The following is a 16820-nucleotide window of genomic DNA, read 5'->3' on the forward strand; positions in this document are numbered from 1 at the left end:
GTCCAGAGAGAACAGCTGAAGTTGAGCTAAGCAAAATCTATTAATCTTTCCAAAGAATAAACATACATCTTGCACGACATTCTCCCCTTTCTAATTTGGCATGTTCTTCTCTTCCCATGGCAAGAGAACAGGGAAGGTAGATTAGTGAAGAATAAAATAATACAGGCAGATTAAATGGGGTTTGCAGAAACACCTCATGTCAGTAAATCCATGCACATTAAAAAATGTTTAATATTATGGGCCATAAAATGGGCTTTGGGATAATTTTTCTTCAGGAACTGGTTTACAGATGGAGTAGTTCTGCTACTCAATAGGTTGTGTCCCAGTGAAACTGTCCCACTGTAACACCAAAAACTTATTGTAAGACTTCCTATTTTGCTGAAAGATACTAGATGCATCAGCTTTCCCCCAATTTACTAAAAGGTCACTTCTAGACAGATTTGAAATATGACTTCATTTGCAATTGGGACTACCCATGGAAAAATCACTGCTGCAAATGAATTCTTAAATAAAATATTTCACCAGAATTGACCTTAAGTAACATCATGGACATATGCTTTTGGAAGATAAACTTAAAAATACTCCTCAAGTATATTATCTAAATACCAGTTCTTTCTTAATATTAGTATGCCCTAGATAGGAGATTAAAATAGAGAAAAAAATAACAGATGGTTTTCTTTTCTACAACTGTATAAAGCTGACATCTGAAACTCCATTCTATAATGCCACACAAACTACAGACAGCCTAAAAACCAAACAATATGTTCAGTCTGCGATCAGCTAACTGGGGGCAGCAGAATCACTTGAAAGAAAATACCCCATATGGCTAGCCTTTATCCCTTACCAAAATAATTTAAAAATTACTACCAAGTCCAACACATTAGGAATTTAACAGAAAGTAAACAGAAATAATTACGAAATATCCAGATGGAAATGTGCTGACTCTTTTATTTGTTGAGAATATTGTCCTGCAGTGAAACTTTAATCCTTTAAAACATTTAGCCTGTCTTCAAATAATTTTGGTTTTATGGGTTTGCTTTATAAGCCTGTTAGGCTTTTATTTGGTCTTAGGTCCCCTTTTGTCTTAGGGGAATATAGTAGGAATTTCTTGCAACAACACTGAATCTGGAAATTTAATAATCCCTCAGTGTGCAAACACTTTGAAGGGAATACACACATGTGTAAATATATGTGTGCATATATAGTCTATATCTAACATACATTCTGAAATCTGTTTACCACAAAAATATTAAAAGATAATATTTATTCAAAGTTGCTAACAGCTGAAAGTTGAGCCCTGAATCAACTGCTATTTGGAATCTCCCCTGCAGGCCAGTTATTGCCTAATATGCAAATCAAGCTCTACCATGACAGCAAAACCATCTTGTGGGTTTTTATATCTAACTTTTGCAAAGTTTCATGACCATGAGCAGTTCTTTATCTGGTCCTCCCCTTTTTCCCACCTACTTTTGGAAAATACAAACAGCCCAGTGATAAAGCTGTCCTGATCAATGGCACACACAGGTCTTTCCATTCGTGGCCAGGAGTTACCCTTAAAGAAGGACAACTGATAGATCTGTTATTCTGTTATTTACTCTGTTAAACTAGATTTAAAAAAGATAAAAGCTTGCTCAGTAGTCACTTGTTGCTGCTCATGTAGATGTTCCGGGCAAAATTCCCAGAGTTAAACCACTGGGAATTACCTTCTATCCACATAGGTTTCACTTGCTTCAGTTTGATATAAATGGTCATACACAATGACGAGAATACTACTTAGGCCAAGTATATTTATGCAGGTGATTATATAGTCAGAATTTGCAGAAGGTTAAGAAAATTATTCAATTTGAAACTACTTTGATTCAATTTGGTTTCTTCCTCCTTTGACTCTCTTTTTAACAGGAATTTGTATGGTGTTGATACAAACGGTTTGGTACAAAGGGCAATAAATGCTTCAAATGTGTATGAAAACATTGCCGGTTATATTGAAGAAGCTAATAAAGTTGCATTGCTGGCACTGAACACAACAAACCGGATCGATGATGTAAGTAATTTTCATAATATCGGCTTTTACTTTGCAATGCTTCAGAGATTGCAGACACTTAACTAAAAAGAAAAAGCAAGATTTAGCTTAACTGTCAGCATTGAACTTCTCACTGCACATTTTGCTATATCTACTATTCCCTGAATTAAATCCTAGGTGGTTAATTATTCTGCCAGCCTAAAGTCCCCTGGTATTCAAAAAGACACAACAGGTTCTTCTGTCCCTATGTACAGGGTGATGCTGCACTGTGTTGTCACTCAAATCAAGGCATTTCTGTGAAAGTCCAGACAACACCCTGGCCCTGTAGGAACCTGAGCTGGCATCTAGTGCCCGAGTCCTTCTACTGCACACAGCACCATGTGCAGGAAAGGTGGTCAAGACATCTAACAGACGAATCACTGCTTCTCATAGAAAGTCAAGTTAAAACGAGGCAAATAGCTCACTTAAACACTCAATACAGGGATGACAATACTAATTTTGTCTCTGGCCTTGCTGTTTTAAAATATTTCATATGTATTTTTGTATGTATATAGTTTCTGACCTATATACATGCTATTTAACAGCAATTTGTTAGTGGGTTGGCAAGAGGATTTGGTTAGATTATGGGGGCCTGAACCCCAGAGAGCTGTGGGATTTCGAGTCCAGCCCTCTGCTTCCAGCACGCTATTGAGGACTGCAAGGCCAGACACACGCAGTGCAAGTGTTCATCACCCATCTGAGATGACAGTAGAAATGAAGAGTCACAATGCCTAACTAATATGTAGCATGAGTATCATGTTGACCACACCGGAGCTGATAAATTAAGAGTACTTTTGTGCTTTCTGCACCTTCGTTATTTAGTGTTGTTGTCTGGAAAAGCATACATTTTTCTAAACTTTAATTGCAATCTACAGAAAATTTTGCTTTTCAGACTTCTTTCACCAATCCAACTCCCAATCTTAAATGTTAACAAAGCAAATGAAACTGCAGTGACTTTGCAGTTGCATTTATATGAAGTAATATGCAGTCCACAATTAAGCACAGATAAGCATTATTCTGATTTTCTTTTTCGTAACATCCTTGTAGGCTGCAGTTGGAATTGATACTCAGATCACGTATCATAAAGGTAAAAGCAAAGAACTTCTCAACAGAGCCATGGAGCTACAACGGACAGCAGCTGACAGTAAATATACATCTTTTCTACTTTCCCAGTCAGCTTATAAGCATGCATGTTAAAATAAATTTCAAAAGCACATCACTAAGGCAGAACTACTGCTGTAACAGAATAGTGTATTGATCAAAGTTACCACACAAAGTACTCGAAATGGCCGCAGGCACAGTTTGAGTAGTTCATGTATTGTCATCCTGCCAGATGCTGAAAGTTTATTCCATTCACAAAAGGACCATTTCAGATACAACCACTGTTTAAATATGTGATCCTGCAAACAGTTGTTCACAGGTAAATGTACTCAATCAAGTAGTTCAACTGAAATCAATTCACAACAGTTTAAGGAGAATGGCTTAAGAGCAGCCCTGAGAACGACTTGGGGGTGTTGGTGGATGAGAAGCTCGACATGAGCCGGCAATGCCCACTTGCAGCCCAGAAAGCCAACCACATCCTGGGATGCATCAAAAGAAGTGTGGCCAGCAGGTCGAGGGAGGTGATTCTACCCCTCTACTCCGCTCTGGTGGGACCCCACCTGGAGTACTGCGTCCAGCTCTGGAGTCCTCAGCACGAGGACACAGACCTGTTGGAATGGGTCCCTTCTAACCCGAACCATTCTATGATTCTATGATTTTATGATAAGTGTTCAGAAAACTGGATTTCACCGTGAAGCATAATAATAAATGTTAAAGGATTTTGGCCTTTTTTCACTGAAAATGAAAGAAAGTTCTAAAATTACAGAAATTATGTCTTCATTTTTTCAGGACCTTTTGAGTTCCTTAAAAATTCTCCTGTATGCTTGTTGCAGCTATTCTCAGCAGTTTTGGGAGAGCAAAGAGAGATAGTACTGACTGAAATACGGGTCTCCAGATTCTTCTGAGACACCCTGTGGCAAGCAAATAATGGCTGGGAGCTGCAAGGTTGCTTTTTCCTTTAGATTATGTGAAGTCAAGAGTGCTAGTATGCCCTATACTAAAAGAGGCCATAGTACGCTGTCTATGGTGTATTAAATGCTTAATAACATACCTCCATAATATAAAATTTACCTTTTGAAATGCCGCTTTGATGACACTGAACTGTACCTCCTATTTTCTCCCTACAGATAATGATTTAACCATTGCAGACACCAGCCAGCATGTTAATGGCACTTTTGCTAGAATGAATGCTCTGCGAAGCCAACTGATGAGAGTCATCTTAAAAATGCACCCAGCAGAGACAGGTTACAAAAGGAATTTCATCTTTATGATGCTTTATCTTCATATATTTAAGAGCATATTTTATCTTTGCATATGGCCTATAAAGTTGGTATTAAGATTTCAGTCCAAGGGAAGCCTAAAGGAATTTGACTGAAACTACAAGATCCAGCTTTAACAACATTCATAATGAAATTATATGGTTTTCCATGTGAACTTTTTAACGTTCTTCTTGATCCTCTTTACTACAGTTGTCCTCTCCCATGTTACTCTTGATCTTTTCAGGTCTTGGAGAATCTACAAGCCTGTGAATTTATTGTATTGATAGTAAAAGCTAATTCACATACACATCACACCTGGCAAGTAGAGTATTTGGGAAGTAATTACTGTCAGTCTTGACTGATAAAGGATCACCTTAGTTTTTCACAACACAGACATCATAGAGCATTCAGCAAGTATATCCAAAAGAGTTCAAAGTTGACATGGTCAAGATTTCTTCATTAATTTCACCTAAAAATGGCTGAGTTTTACTGCCAAGACATTATCATATGCAAAATGCCACAGGTTTTACAAATGTAGTAGTTGGTAACTCCAAAAAAATAAAAACCCCAAAATGATAGGTATGAAAAAACAAAACCACTTTAGTGTCTTGGGCTTCTCTCCTTCAAAAACAACTTTCATGAAAAATATTGAACAAATACATGCTTTTCTTTTAAAAACTTGATGAAAAACAATGTATTTTTTAATCTGTTCCAACTTCCTTGGCTATATAACACTCACCAAAATCCAAGTACATTGAAAATTTCTAACAATCTAGGATGGAAATGAGAATTTGTTAAATTTTAAGAATTAATATAACTGTCAACCAGCCACAGGAATTTTTGAATATTCCCTGTGGAAATACAGAGAAAACCAACCGAGCAAGGTTGGGTCCCCATTCTGCAGAAGTTAAAATCCCTTTAGCCTCACCACTTTCTAAGTACTGGTTATAACTCGCTTGGATCTTTGAAAGAGTTAATTTCTTCTCATCCTCTATTTATTTTGTAGTGGAGGCCAGAGAGCGTTTGGAGCAAGCTAAAATGAGGACTGCAGAAGCTGAAAGTACTACCATGACAGTAACACAAGCTACGACCCCCATGAATGAGAACGTGAGGTTGTGGTCTCAAAACCTGCAAGACTTCCAGCACAATTCAGCAGCACATGACAGTACTGTGCATTCAGCTCGGGCTGCAGGTATGATGACCTGAATTTTGCCATTCCTTAACGTTAAAAGGTCAGGGAATCTTCACAACATCATGTTATATGAATTGTTTATATTGCATATTCATTGCATATAATCTCCTAGCATTTTACCTCCATGAAAATATTTCAAAAATTAGCAGTTCTCTAGAGACTTGACTATACTTTCTAAATTTGGATACTTGGGAATTTCCAAAAATGACTTAAACACTTAAGGGCTGAACTCTTATTGGTTTCTAAGTCATTTTTATCAGGGTACCAGGGTCACACTGAATGGTAGACAGCTTGTTTAAATACTTCTTGCTATTATGATTGGCAGTTAAGTTTGTTTTTTTTTAACATTGGGAGGCATTTGAAAACAGGGTCCTTTTGTCCTTTGTAGTACAAACATGAGGATAAATGGTCCCTGACTTGATGAGCTTGCAGTCTAAACAAAGGAGGCAAAGAGGATTACAGAGGAAATATAATATTTAAGCAGGGTGGTTGCTGGAAAAGCTTGTAAACATCACATTAATTCCAGTTTTATTATCAGGGGGAGGAGGAAGAGTAGAATAAAAATTGGAAGATTTGTTATGAAAAATTTAAAGTAAATAAAAAGACAAAAAAAAACCTGAGGCAGGCTACAAAATTGAAATGAAGAGGATAGGAAAGCGTGGAAAAAGGAGCAGGGAGAGTGAAGCTGAAATGAAGTGACGGGTGAAAGAAGGAAAAGAACAATTAGGAAAGAAAAGAATCCATCTAGAATTATTCAGAATAAAAAATTGCTGATAAGCACCACTACTTATTGCTCAATGTACTTCTGGTTCTGGTCAGGATGCTCACTAATCCCAATTTATTTATGGTTAGGGAAGCTGAAAGTCCAGAACAAGAAATTTCCTGCATATGTTTGATGTTATGTACCATCACCTGCAGCACTGTTCAGCTATGTCTTGCCTCCTGAAAGTGCCTCACAGAAGGTCCATAACTCCATTGACTCTATCTCCAGAAAGTCTGAATTTCAGATCTACTGCCCCAAATCCCTTCTTCTGCCAGAAGCTTTGCAACTTGAATGCCATTTTACTGCAAATGGTGTTACAAGTACCAAAGCCAACATTGCTTCCAGTGCCCCAAAGCCACAGTCTTCCCTCTAAACTAGGGAAACCCAAGGGTCATGTTATTTCCAGAATTTAGTAATGGATAAGAACCCTGCACTAATATTTTTGGTTGAGTGAGTACTCCCAAGAACTGGTATAAAAGTGGTTTCCTCCGCAAGGAGAAATTCAGTACTATTCAATATCCTGAATTCTGGGTCCAGCACTGGAGGCAACTCACATTTCTCCGAGCTTTTCATCCAAAGAAACACTGAGCCACTCCCTCTGGGAATAGGTAAACTCACTACTAGTCACTGCACAGAGCTGCATAAGGGTGTAGTTAATAACAGTAGTTGCATTGCATTGCTGTAAAATGTTTTTGAACACCACAGAGCACAGTTTAGGCTGTGAGCTATGGGGTCCAACTCCCACTTAAGCTAATGTAAATGTGGATATGATTGGCATCCAGGAAGGGAATGGTATGAGGAAAAACATCTAAGAGAAACACCCTGTTATAGCTTACACATGAAGGTTTTTGGTTTTATTCACCTTTACACTTGATTTACATTTAACATTTAGTAGTGCCAGCTTAGCAGATATAGAGCAGTAACACAAACTGCATTTGACTCTTCATGCTCAAAATGTCAGCAGACATTCAGAATTCAAAAAATCTGCTCATACTAGCTGTGATGCTGGAAGAAGTTATTTCCAGTAGCATTTGAGAGGCTTCGTTAAGAGTGGATAGACCTAAAATGGCCCACCTCTCCTAGTTGGTTATGTTCCTAAAAAGGCATACGTGATACATTCACCACAAGTTGTAAAGAACAGCTCAGCTCCTATGTGCTGTGCCTGGCAAAAATGTCTTCTCTGTGATAGTGGTTTTGCAGGTAGGGAGTCACTTTGAAAGTATTGTGATCATATCAGAGTGCTCGGAGGGCCTACTGACCACAAACTAATGCTCTTATGCAAAACTACAGCAATGTGTGCCCTACTACATTTGTAGAGGCAGCTTTTCTGTGGCATTTTTAGTATGAAGGCATTTGTTTGTTTGTTTGTTTGTTTGTTTTAAGGCACAATGATTTTTTTGCCAGAAAGATTAGGTGGAAACGGCTGAGAAGACAGATCAGTGCTACAAAGGAGGCTAGCATGCGTGGTGATCCAGTCAGATGTGACTGTGATTCACAGCTTGGGAAGACAGATGTAGACATGCTGGGGCATGGTGGAGTGTTCTCAGATCAGCTGAGGATGTTGCCAGGAGAGGTTCATGTGGCAGGAAGAATGTCCATCAAAGTCCAAAAGAAAGTCACAAAAAATGTTCAGACAGGTGCCTGAAACACCAAAACACCTGATCATCATGCCAGTAACACTACCATGGTAGCTGAAGCCTCTCAGCTGGCATGTCTGGATTACCTTTGAAAAAGCTTGCACTTGATTTTTAGAAGGGTGAGAACATATCTTGGCTGTGCAGTTTGTCTGAGAATACTCCCTGTGTTGCCATTGTGCAGGGAACTGGTGAGCTTCAGCAGAGAGGATGAAGGACAGTTTGGGAAGGGAAACACAAAAGGAGAAGGTGTCTGGAAGGTTATAGTTAAGGTATTTCCTCCTTGACAGTTTCCTTTGTATATTCTTTTTTGGGAAAGACTAGTTCTCCTTTTTCGCTCTCACCATCACCTCAAAGACCAAAATAAAAAATCAATATTCTTCTGTGTTGAAGAATGACATTATAAAGGGCAAGAGGAAGAGATTTATGGTGAGATTTTATATTAGTACTGTTAGTATTAGATGTTAGGTTTGTGTTTTCATGTTACAGTTGTGTTTCAAGTTTAATACCCCAAATTTCAAACTGATGAAAAGTGAGTTTTTCAAGGTATCAGATCAGACACAATTCCAATTCAGTTGCTGATTATTAAAAAAAAAAAAGGTTGAAATATGCTAAATCCCTTTTTGAGCTTGCATTTTTTTTACTTTAAGAACAATGTGGACATTTTTCCAATGCAATAGAACATTCATTTCAAAAGGCAGAGCAAACTTTCTGTAAGTTGATTATTATACTAGTTATTTTTTTAAGTACAGATTTTAATGCATTGTGGAATTAATGTATTACCCAGAATTCATTGTAGTTCTTTGAGGATTTGCTAAAATAATGGTATTTTAATGTACAGTAAACTTTATATCAATTATCTAATTACTGACCCTCCAGCAGATAAGGTCTTTCAGGACTTAATGGGAATGAATGGAGAGTCTAAAGCTCTATACGTCCCACTCCTACATTGGACTTGGAAAGTAAAACACAAGTGAAAAGAGCCCAGCAGAGTGAGGGCAGGACTGTGGCAAATATAGCTTTTCACTCTATCCAAAGAGAAGCGAGACTTGTAGGACTCCATGGGATGTTCTCATGCTCTGGGTTGCTCTGAATGAGGCTGAGAGCTGCTTAAGTCTTTAGTCAACACTGAACTGGAAGCAGAGAAAAGTGATTGGAGACTATGCTTCCGTCTTTCCCTTCTACACAGTCTCAGTACATCTCAGGATTAGCTCCTCCGCCTGTCTCTCTGCCATCTTCTCAGATAAGAGTAAAAATAAGAGGGGAAGAACACACGATCACACAGATGCAAGTTGACAACCCCTAAAATATAACTGCAAACCCTACAAATATGGTCTTAACCTTTATAGTGAATCCATGTCATTAAAAATTAACTACGAACACCGGATCTTTCTTATATCCATGTTGCTTGTGGCTAAAATCGCATTTCATTATACTCAGCTAGTTGTACCTACATCTAATTAAAGATGAAAAATGATGTGATGTGTAAATATCCTTCAAAGGGCAGCATGTCATTGGAATCTGATGTGATGAAATTAGACTATAATTAGGGGCAGTTATTTTTCTTTCTCAGTAATTTTTCTGTCTGCTTATCTTTCTGGGAAAGGACTTCTCTCCCTTTGAACAGAACAAAGCACCTGCATTTCCCTTTGATAACAATCCTACTTGCACATAGAATCATAGAATCATAGAATTGTCTAGGTTGGAAGGGACCTTTCAGATCATCAAGTCCAAGACATAATAGTGAAAGACCAAAGGTCCAGGACTCTGATTCATGACCCCTAGAAGAACTAGGCAGGAAAGATGAAGAGGTTACTACTCACAAGGGCTGGGGCAGGCAGTAAGCACAGTTTAGGTGCACATGCATCCTTCAGCTAAGGATTTCTACCATTGCACAGTACAGGCCTGTTACCACAGTCTGAAAGCAGCGGTGTTTCTGTTAGCAGCATGGGCTGTGAACCACACGCAGACACATCACCTGTGCAGCTGTTGCTGATATCTGGGTGATAACCTTTGGGAGAGATGCACAGCTGAGAGCTGAGGGAAACAACCTATTCATCTCCCCTAAAATGAATTTGAAGAGCTCATCAACCATAGCTCCTAGATGCAGCTCCCAGGTCAGCCATGGATATCCAGTGAGATGCTGAACAAATAATCCTTCTGCTCCAGTTGCCTATCTGTAAAATTGGGTTTAACATTTATTTGCCTTGAAGGAAGATGAAAAGGTTAAAATTATTAACATTTGCAAAGCTCCTCGAGGAAAGTATTATGGAGGTGCTACACCACAGCAGTTCCTAGGAGTCCCATAAAAAGTAGTCTCCTTTGTGCAAACTTGTTTCCAAAGACTTTTGCAATACTAGATTATGATAAATCACTACCGTTTCTGAAATCACTGCATCTCACATACCACAGTTAGGGTTTGTTCTTAAAGCAGAAGGAGACAGGTGAGTTAACCTAAAAGGGTAAGGAGAAATTTTCCTGGTGCGAAACCAGTGTTAGAAAGAGTTAAAAAACAAGCTGTCACTTCTTTTCTAACTGCAGCGAAGAAACTTGCAGAAGTCCTCCCTCAACTCATGGGTAAACTGCACACAGTAGAACAGAAGGCACCAGCAAACAATATTTCTTCCAACATTCAGCGGATCAGAGAGTTAATTGCTCAGACCAGGAGTGTAGCAAGCAAGGTAAAACTTATGAACGGGATTTTTGGTTACTAGTGCTAATAATCAAATGCATCTTACTAGGATCTCCACTTTCTTGGGCTATGTTAGAAGCCCAAACCTTGACATTACCACTTCACAACAACTGGATAAACAAAGTACCCTGGAAGTCATTAAAATATTTACAGTTGCTATTTGCAAGCAATTAACATTACCATCGTATTCATGGTAGATGACTGTTGCTGCAGTAGCAACTTTAAGTAATTGGCACAGTGTTAAAAGATGGGCACAATAACAAAACCATTTAAAGCTAAAACTGATAGATCATTACTTAGCTGGCAACATTAGTTACAAGCAGTAGTAATTACGGCAATTTAATGCAAACTTTTCTAAGATGACAGTATTTCTTTTTTTTTTCTTTTGAATTAATTTTCTGCAAGGTAAGAGCATCTTTGGCTCATACATATTTAATAGAGAAAAATACTTTCATTATCATACATAAATTATGAGGGATTTTTCTGTAATAAGAACACCAAGGTCAAAAATTAAAACAGTATACTTGAATTCACTCAGAAAAATCAAAAATTCAGTGCGTTATTGTATGTTGACAATGCTGGAATATGCTGTCCACATACATTACTTCAAAAAAGAAAAGGAAAAATCAGTTAGTATGTGTGCAGTGCTTGACTGTTCTTTAAATGCATTTCATCATTCAGGCATATTGTGCTTAAACTTGAAAACATTTCAGTTATGTTGAAGGCATTTTGAACTAAAATGAACATGTTTTAAAATTTTATTAACATCTCATATATATCAAGGTAACTTCAGTAATATAACGGGATTACTCATGAACAGAAAATTGGTCATACTACTCCCAAAGCAAAGAAATAAATTATGGGTAGAAGTTTTATAGCTATGTAAGAATTCCATTATGTGCCATACATAATGATGTAGCCCAGATTCAACTAAGCATACATCTATGTCCCACTGAAATCTAATTTACTTTATGAATATGCTTAAGCACAGTTAATTATGAGCTTTAATTAATTTTAAAATTAATTCCCTTCGTCTTCTTTACAGTGTCTTCCAGAAGTGATTGTTATAAACATACAATTTTGCATGGCCAATATATAGGTGCCAATTGCACTCTTGCAGTAAGCAAGGCAGCTGGCTAAGTATTCTTGCACATTTACCTTAAGTAATGTCCCCAGGCGGCAATAAGGTGTCTCATTTAGCACACTTACAACTGCAGGTCCAAGTTTCTATGATGTTTGGAGGCCAGTCAGCTGTTGAAGTCAATCCAAAGATCAACGTGGAGGAACTGAAATCTTTCACTTCCATGAGCTTGTACATAAAGTTTCCAAAAGACAACCCACAACTGGCAGCATCTCCAGACAGATTTATTTTGTACCTTGGAAACAAAAACGTAAGAGAATAACCTACTTAATTTATATTTTTCATTTAAAAAATTGAAATAGGTTTGAAGTTTATTTGCCCTTGGTTTTTCCTCTCACTATTTCTCTGTGTTTCAAAATAAGAAGTGTCTATTATATGACTGTAATTGATTTTGTGAAAAGCAAAGAGCAAGGGTTCCTGAGACCCCTGTCCTTGAAACTTCTCACTCCAAACAATGAAGGATTCCCTCTAAGAAGCAAATTAGACTGCCCATGCAGCGTGCTGCTGTGATTGTCAATGCTGTGAGTCACACTTGCTATCTCCAGTGCCGGTACTGAGGTGCTCTGAAGCGGTTAATGTCACCTGCCTGGCTTTTGCGGGCCATGTTTTTATCAGGTTTATGCTGCTGACAGTGCCGATTCCAAATCTGTGAGGTCACAAGCCCACAAGATAAGCAGGATTCTTCACCTGTGGCTTGTGCTGCTGTTGTACACTCCATACACCACTACTTTGAAACACTTAAAGAGGGCATATAGTCTCTCCACCCATAAGTGTTGTGAAATAATTGTTCTTTAAATTGTTGTTCCTCAAAGAAAAAACATCACACCCCACAAGCCAGGTATAATCCTGGCAAGCTGTTACTTGGGAAGGGTAAAGACGCAGGCTTTTCTTTTTAAGCTTTTCTAAAAAGACTGTCTACTGAATATAAATCAAGTGAAACCCCTCTTGGCAGAATATTTAATTGCAGCATAATACCTTTCAGGTATTATATACTAAGGCTTTAGACAAATGTTCCTATTTCCTGCATATGACACTGCACACTAAATACTGATGAACGGCTTCTGATTGAACATGACCAATTTACAGTCAGAAGACTTCTCATGACCTTGTATTTACCTCAGTCAAAATGACATAAAGTAAAATATCACAAACTTTTTCTGTACAGTTTTATCTGCTGAAAAAACGCCATTAAAGAATTAAGCTTTTAATTATTAGTTATATTTAAAAGTGTCATATAGTCTATCAAAGCCCACCCTTTACTAATGTTCTGCATTAAATCTCTTTCGATGTTGTAGCTCTGACATCTTTCTCCTTTGGTGTTTTAGGCAGAAAATTACATTGGTCTCGCAATTAAAAATGATAACCTTGTGTACATCTATAATCTGGGGGGCCAAGACGTGGAGATACCTCTGGATGCCAAGCCAGTCAGCACCTGGCCTTCTTACTTCAGCATCATCAAAATTGAGAGGTACAGCATGTCCCCCAAACCAAACAGTGAATAGAGAAAAAAAAATCAAACAGAAAAGGCTGGGTTACAACTTCTCATCAGGAGTCTTCAATGCCTGGCCCTCCTCCTGCTGAAGTAAATGGAAACTCTCTTTGCTTTTAGAAAGCTAGGACCCAAGGGGCCACAGGGGGGAAGAGAAAGTGTCTGTGGTTTCTCTCTTTCTTTTCCCCCAGAGTACCAGTCTTCTAGTAAGGAAATAAAAACTCTTCCTGAAGTTGAAGGCTTGTTTGTTCTTTTAAGTCTAGCCAACACAACTCTCTTCTCTTAAAATTCCCTTCTACAGGATTGGAAGACATGGCAAAATGTTTTTAACTGTGCCCAGTCTTAGCAGCACAGCTGAAGAAAAATTCATCAAAAAGGGAGAGGTTCTCGGTCCTGGCTCTCTCCTTAATTTGGAACCTGAAAATGCTGTTTTCTATGTTGGCGGAGTGCCTCCAGACTTCAAGGTTGGACAGATAAATACTCTATATCCAAAATTAAATAATGAAAACTTATCTTGCTGGCCTTCCCTTGAAACACAGAAATGGTTAATAAATTATTAGACATTAATTAATAAATTAATTAGTCATTTAACATCTTAGGACTCCATCTTCTAGCTGTGGTGGAAAACAGTTTTCTCTAACATATCATGTCATACAGTAAGATGATCAGATTCTTGTTAGCTGTTATGCAAGTTTTCTGAAATGTGATAATAAGGAAAAAGCTTGCTAGCTGTTAAGTAGCATGCATAAATTAAGGCCTATTAGCCCAGCTTAACAAAGTTTGCAGGCTACCAGGTTTTCTCAATGATAATGAGTTCTTGGTGCTTACAATTTCTCTTTTACAACTGTCACAAAAATGAACAGTAATGTATTGTTAGTATCATGGAATGTGGGAAACTAGAAATACAGTGATTTTTTTGAATTTAAATTATCATTGGTTTAAATGCAGCCTTACAACAGCATGAAGGCTTGCCTGTGCAAAACATGTCTGAAGATCTGCATGAGACAGTTGCTTCAGTCTAGTTCCTAATAGTTAGCATGAATTAGCACCTCACTTACCTGCTTCTGTGAACATATCAGATCCTCTTTTTGGATTTAGAAATGGTTATGAATGATCTTGGCTATGAAAATTGCATGGCTGAATGAAAATGTACTTAGAAAGACTTTAGAGAATGCTAAATTATTTAACCTAACTGTAATAGGTACTAAAAACATCCAATTACTGTTCCACAAGCAGCCCTCCTACCAATATAAAAATGAAGATTAACTCAATACACTTATGTATTCCTGAGCTTTTGTATTGCTGTGACTACCAGATATATGCCATGGTCTAAATTTTAGATTACTGAGCCCTGAGTGCAAACTGCCTGGGAACAGGACTGAGGAGTGAATAATAGTTGCACACACACACACAAAAAGTAACCAGCAAACAAACCGTCCAGGTCTGTTCCAGTGCAAGGCAGATGAAAAGAAAAAGAAAAAAAGTGAAGGAAAATGGGAAGGGGAATGGGAAGAAATGGATTCATGGAATTATTTGATAAGCATATGGTTCTTCTCTCCCTTAGGAACGGACACCTCACATTTTCATTTATTAACATACAATCTTATTTGCTAAAGGCTTTTGCCTTTGCTTTCCTCTTACATACTTTGTAAATAGAAATGTACCACTTAACCATCAGAAGACTCACACTTAACATAATTTAACAGAATAGTAGAAGAAACAAAGGAAAAAAAGGAAACATGATCATTTACCAAATGTACCTGTGCTGCAGATAAGAATCTCATTTTCTCTTATAGCTACACACATTCTGCATTGCTGTATTACCATTATTATTATGTCCCAAGCAAAATGGAAATAATGAGAAGTTGAAGAAAAGTTACTGGCAGTGATCAGACTCTGAAGTACAAGAGGTGTTATCAATATCACACCTGTTTCACAGGGCAGAGTATTTTAATATTCAAAGAATGATTCACTTGCTCAGTCAGCTTTATTCTTTTGTATTTTTCCCCTCACCAATGTGGCTATTTAAATTCCATTTGCAGTGACTTTTGTTAAAAGAAGGAGCTTCTGTATCCTGCTAACTGTTAAAAAAAAATACCTACTGAGGATTAGCAACCGGTACAGACTTTGAAACCAAGTCTCCTGGGTTTAAAGAGCTCTCTTATTTTTCTCTCTTTCGTCCCAGTATGAAGTTATTTTTCTGACAGTGAAGGATGAAATATCTACTGAGAGATTCAAATGCATTGACCAAGATCTGCAATTAGTCAAATCTTAACCCTTTTACAAGAGTGCTCCCTTCACAACTACAGAAGTAGTTTTTGTTTGCAGTTGCCTTTCCTGGCCTATTGTAGTCACTGTGAGACTATTTATGTGCTCCATTTTAACTTACAGCACAATGGCCATGTCATTATAAGGACTGCAAAGACAATTCCAAGGTAGCATCATCCCATTTGTTTCAGAGCCAAAAATGACCCTAGGCACAAATGATACCCAAATAAAGAGTATGACCTTTCTCCTTTTACCTTTCCTTGCCCTCTGCACAGCTCCCTCCTAGCTTAAACCTGCCTGGCTTCATCGGCTGCCTGGAACTGGCTACCCTGAACGATGATGTGATCAGCCTATACAACTTCAAGCACGTGTATAACATCGACACCACCACATCGCCACCTTGTGCCAGGTAGGGGACAGTCCCACCGTTACTCTGCTACTCTGGTTTGTTGCAAGTGCCAGCCCTGGTGGGTCATTCCTGGTTTAGATTACAAACGCGAAGGTGATATTGAGTTGTCCAGAAGGAACTCAGTCACTTTTAACTCCTAGTTGCATCAACAAGTTCAATTTTTATATATATGGAAGTTGGACTCGATGATCCTCATGGGTCCCTTTCAACTCAAGATATTCTGAGATTTGCTGCTGTCTCCATTAACACAACCTTGTTCATGCCTTCAAAAGGGAAACTGGGGCATGGTCCAGGCTCCCTCCTTATCCCCACTGCTTGCCTAGGACAGGAAAGCTCCTGACTCGAATCCTGTTGCTGCAGGCGATACAGCCCCAGCCAGTTAGCTCCAGGGAGCTTGGTAAACTTGAGTGCACTCCCACCCCCAGACAGCAAAGCCCATACGGAAGTTATCTTTCTGCCATACAGTCTTCAACCCACAACAGGAATACCTCAGATAAGCCATTCACAACCTGGGAAGTGCAGCCCCTAAACCAGAAGTGAACATCAACTACAGCATTCCTTTTGCATAGACACAGCAAGCATTTTGTTCATACAACAGGCAGCAACAGTAGAATCTCTCTATACAAAGAACAGGAGATGAACTTGCAGCTCTCACTGGAAAGAAATACAGGAGGTGTTGGGACAGAACAAATGATGGTTTCCCACGCCATTCCCACAGGGAGCAGGAGCTGCTGCTCTCCAGGACAGTGCATGCAGGCCACTCCCGAGCTCCCCAGCAGAGCCCCATGCTCGGCAAAAGGCCTTGGAGAATTC

The 16820-nt window shown here is 38.5% G+C and overlaps 1 protein-coding gene and 1 long non-coding RNA gene across 2 annotated transcripts in view; one reads left to right on the forward strand and one right to left on the reverse strand.

The window, feature by feature from the left end:
* LAMA4 (laminin subunit alpha 4) overlaps positions 1-16820 on the forward strand; it is a 106097-nt gene that overhangs the window by 61816 nt on the left and 27461 nt on the right. The window contains exons 14-22 of the mRNA XM_063329764.1: positions 1900-2041; positions 3107-3203; positions 4288-4404; positions 5426-5611; positions 10550-10689; positions 11918-12091; positions 13167-13309; positions 13632-13794; positions 15874-16007. Of these exons, the coding sequence (XP_063185834.1) occupies positions 1900-2041; positions 3107-3203; positions 4288-4404; positions 5426-5611; positions 10550-10689; positions 11918-12091; positions 13167-13309; positions 13632-13794; positions 15874-16007 (1296 nt within the window). The remainder of the gene's footprint in view (positions 1-1899; positions 2042-3106; positions 3204-4287; positions 4405-5425; positions 5612-10549; positions 10690-11917; positions 12092-13166; positions 13310-13631; positions 13795-15873; positions 16008-16820) is intronic.
* Positions 11981-16820, reverse strand: part of LOC134513298 (uncharacterized) — a 35045-nt gene continuing 30205 nt past the window's right edge. Inside the window, exon 3 of the long non-coding RNA XR_010070368.1 lies at positions 11981-12076. This is a non-coding gene — a long non-coding RNA (uncharacterized LOC134513298). The remainder of the gene's footprint in view (positions 12077-16820) is intronic.

The sequence above is a fragment of the Chroicocephalus ridibundus genome, chromosome 3 (assembly GCF_963924245.1).
Source record: "Chroicocephalus ridibundus chromosome 3, bChrRid1.1, whole genome shotgun sequence".
Classification (NCBI taxonomy): domain Eukaryota; kingdom Metazoa; phylum Chordata; class Aves; order Charadriiformes; family Laridae; genus Chroicocephalus; species Chroicocephalus ridibundus.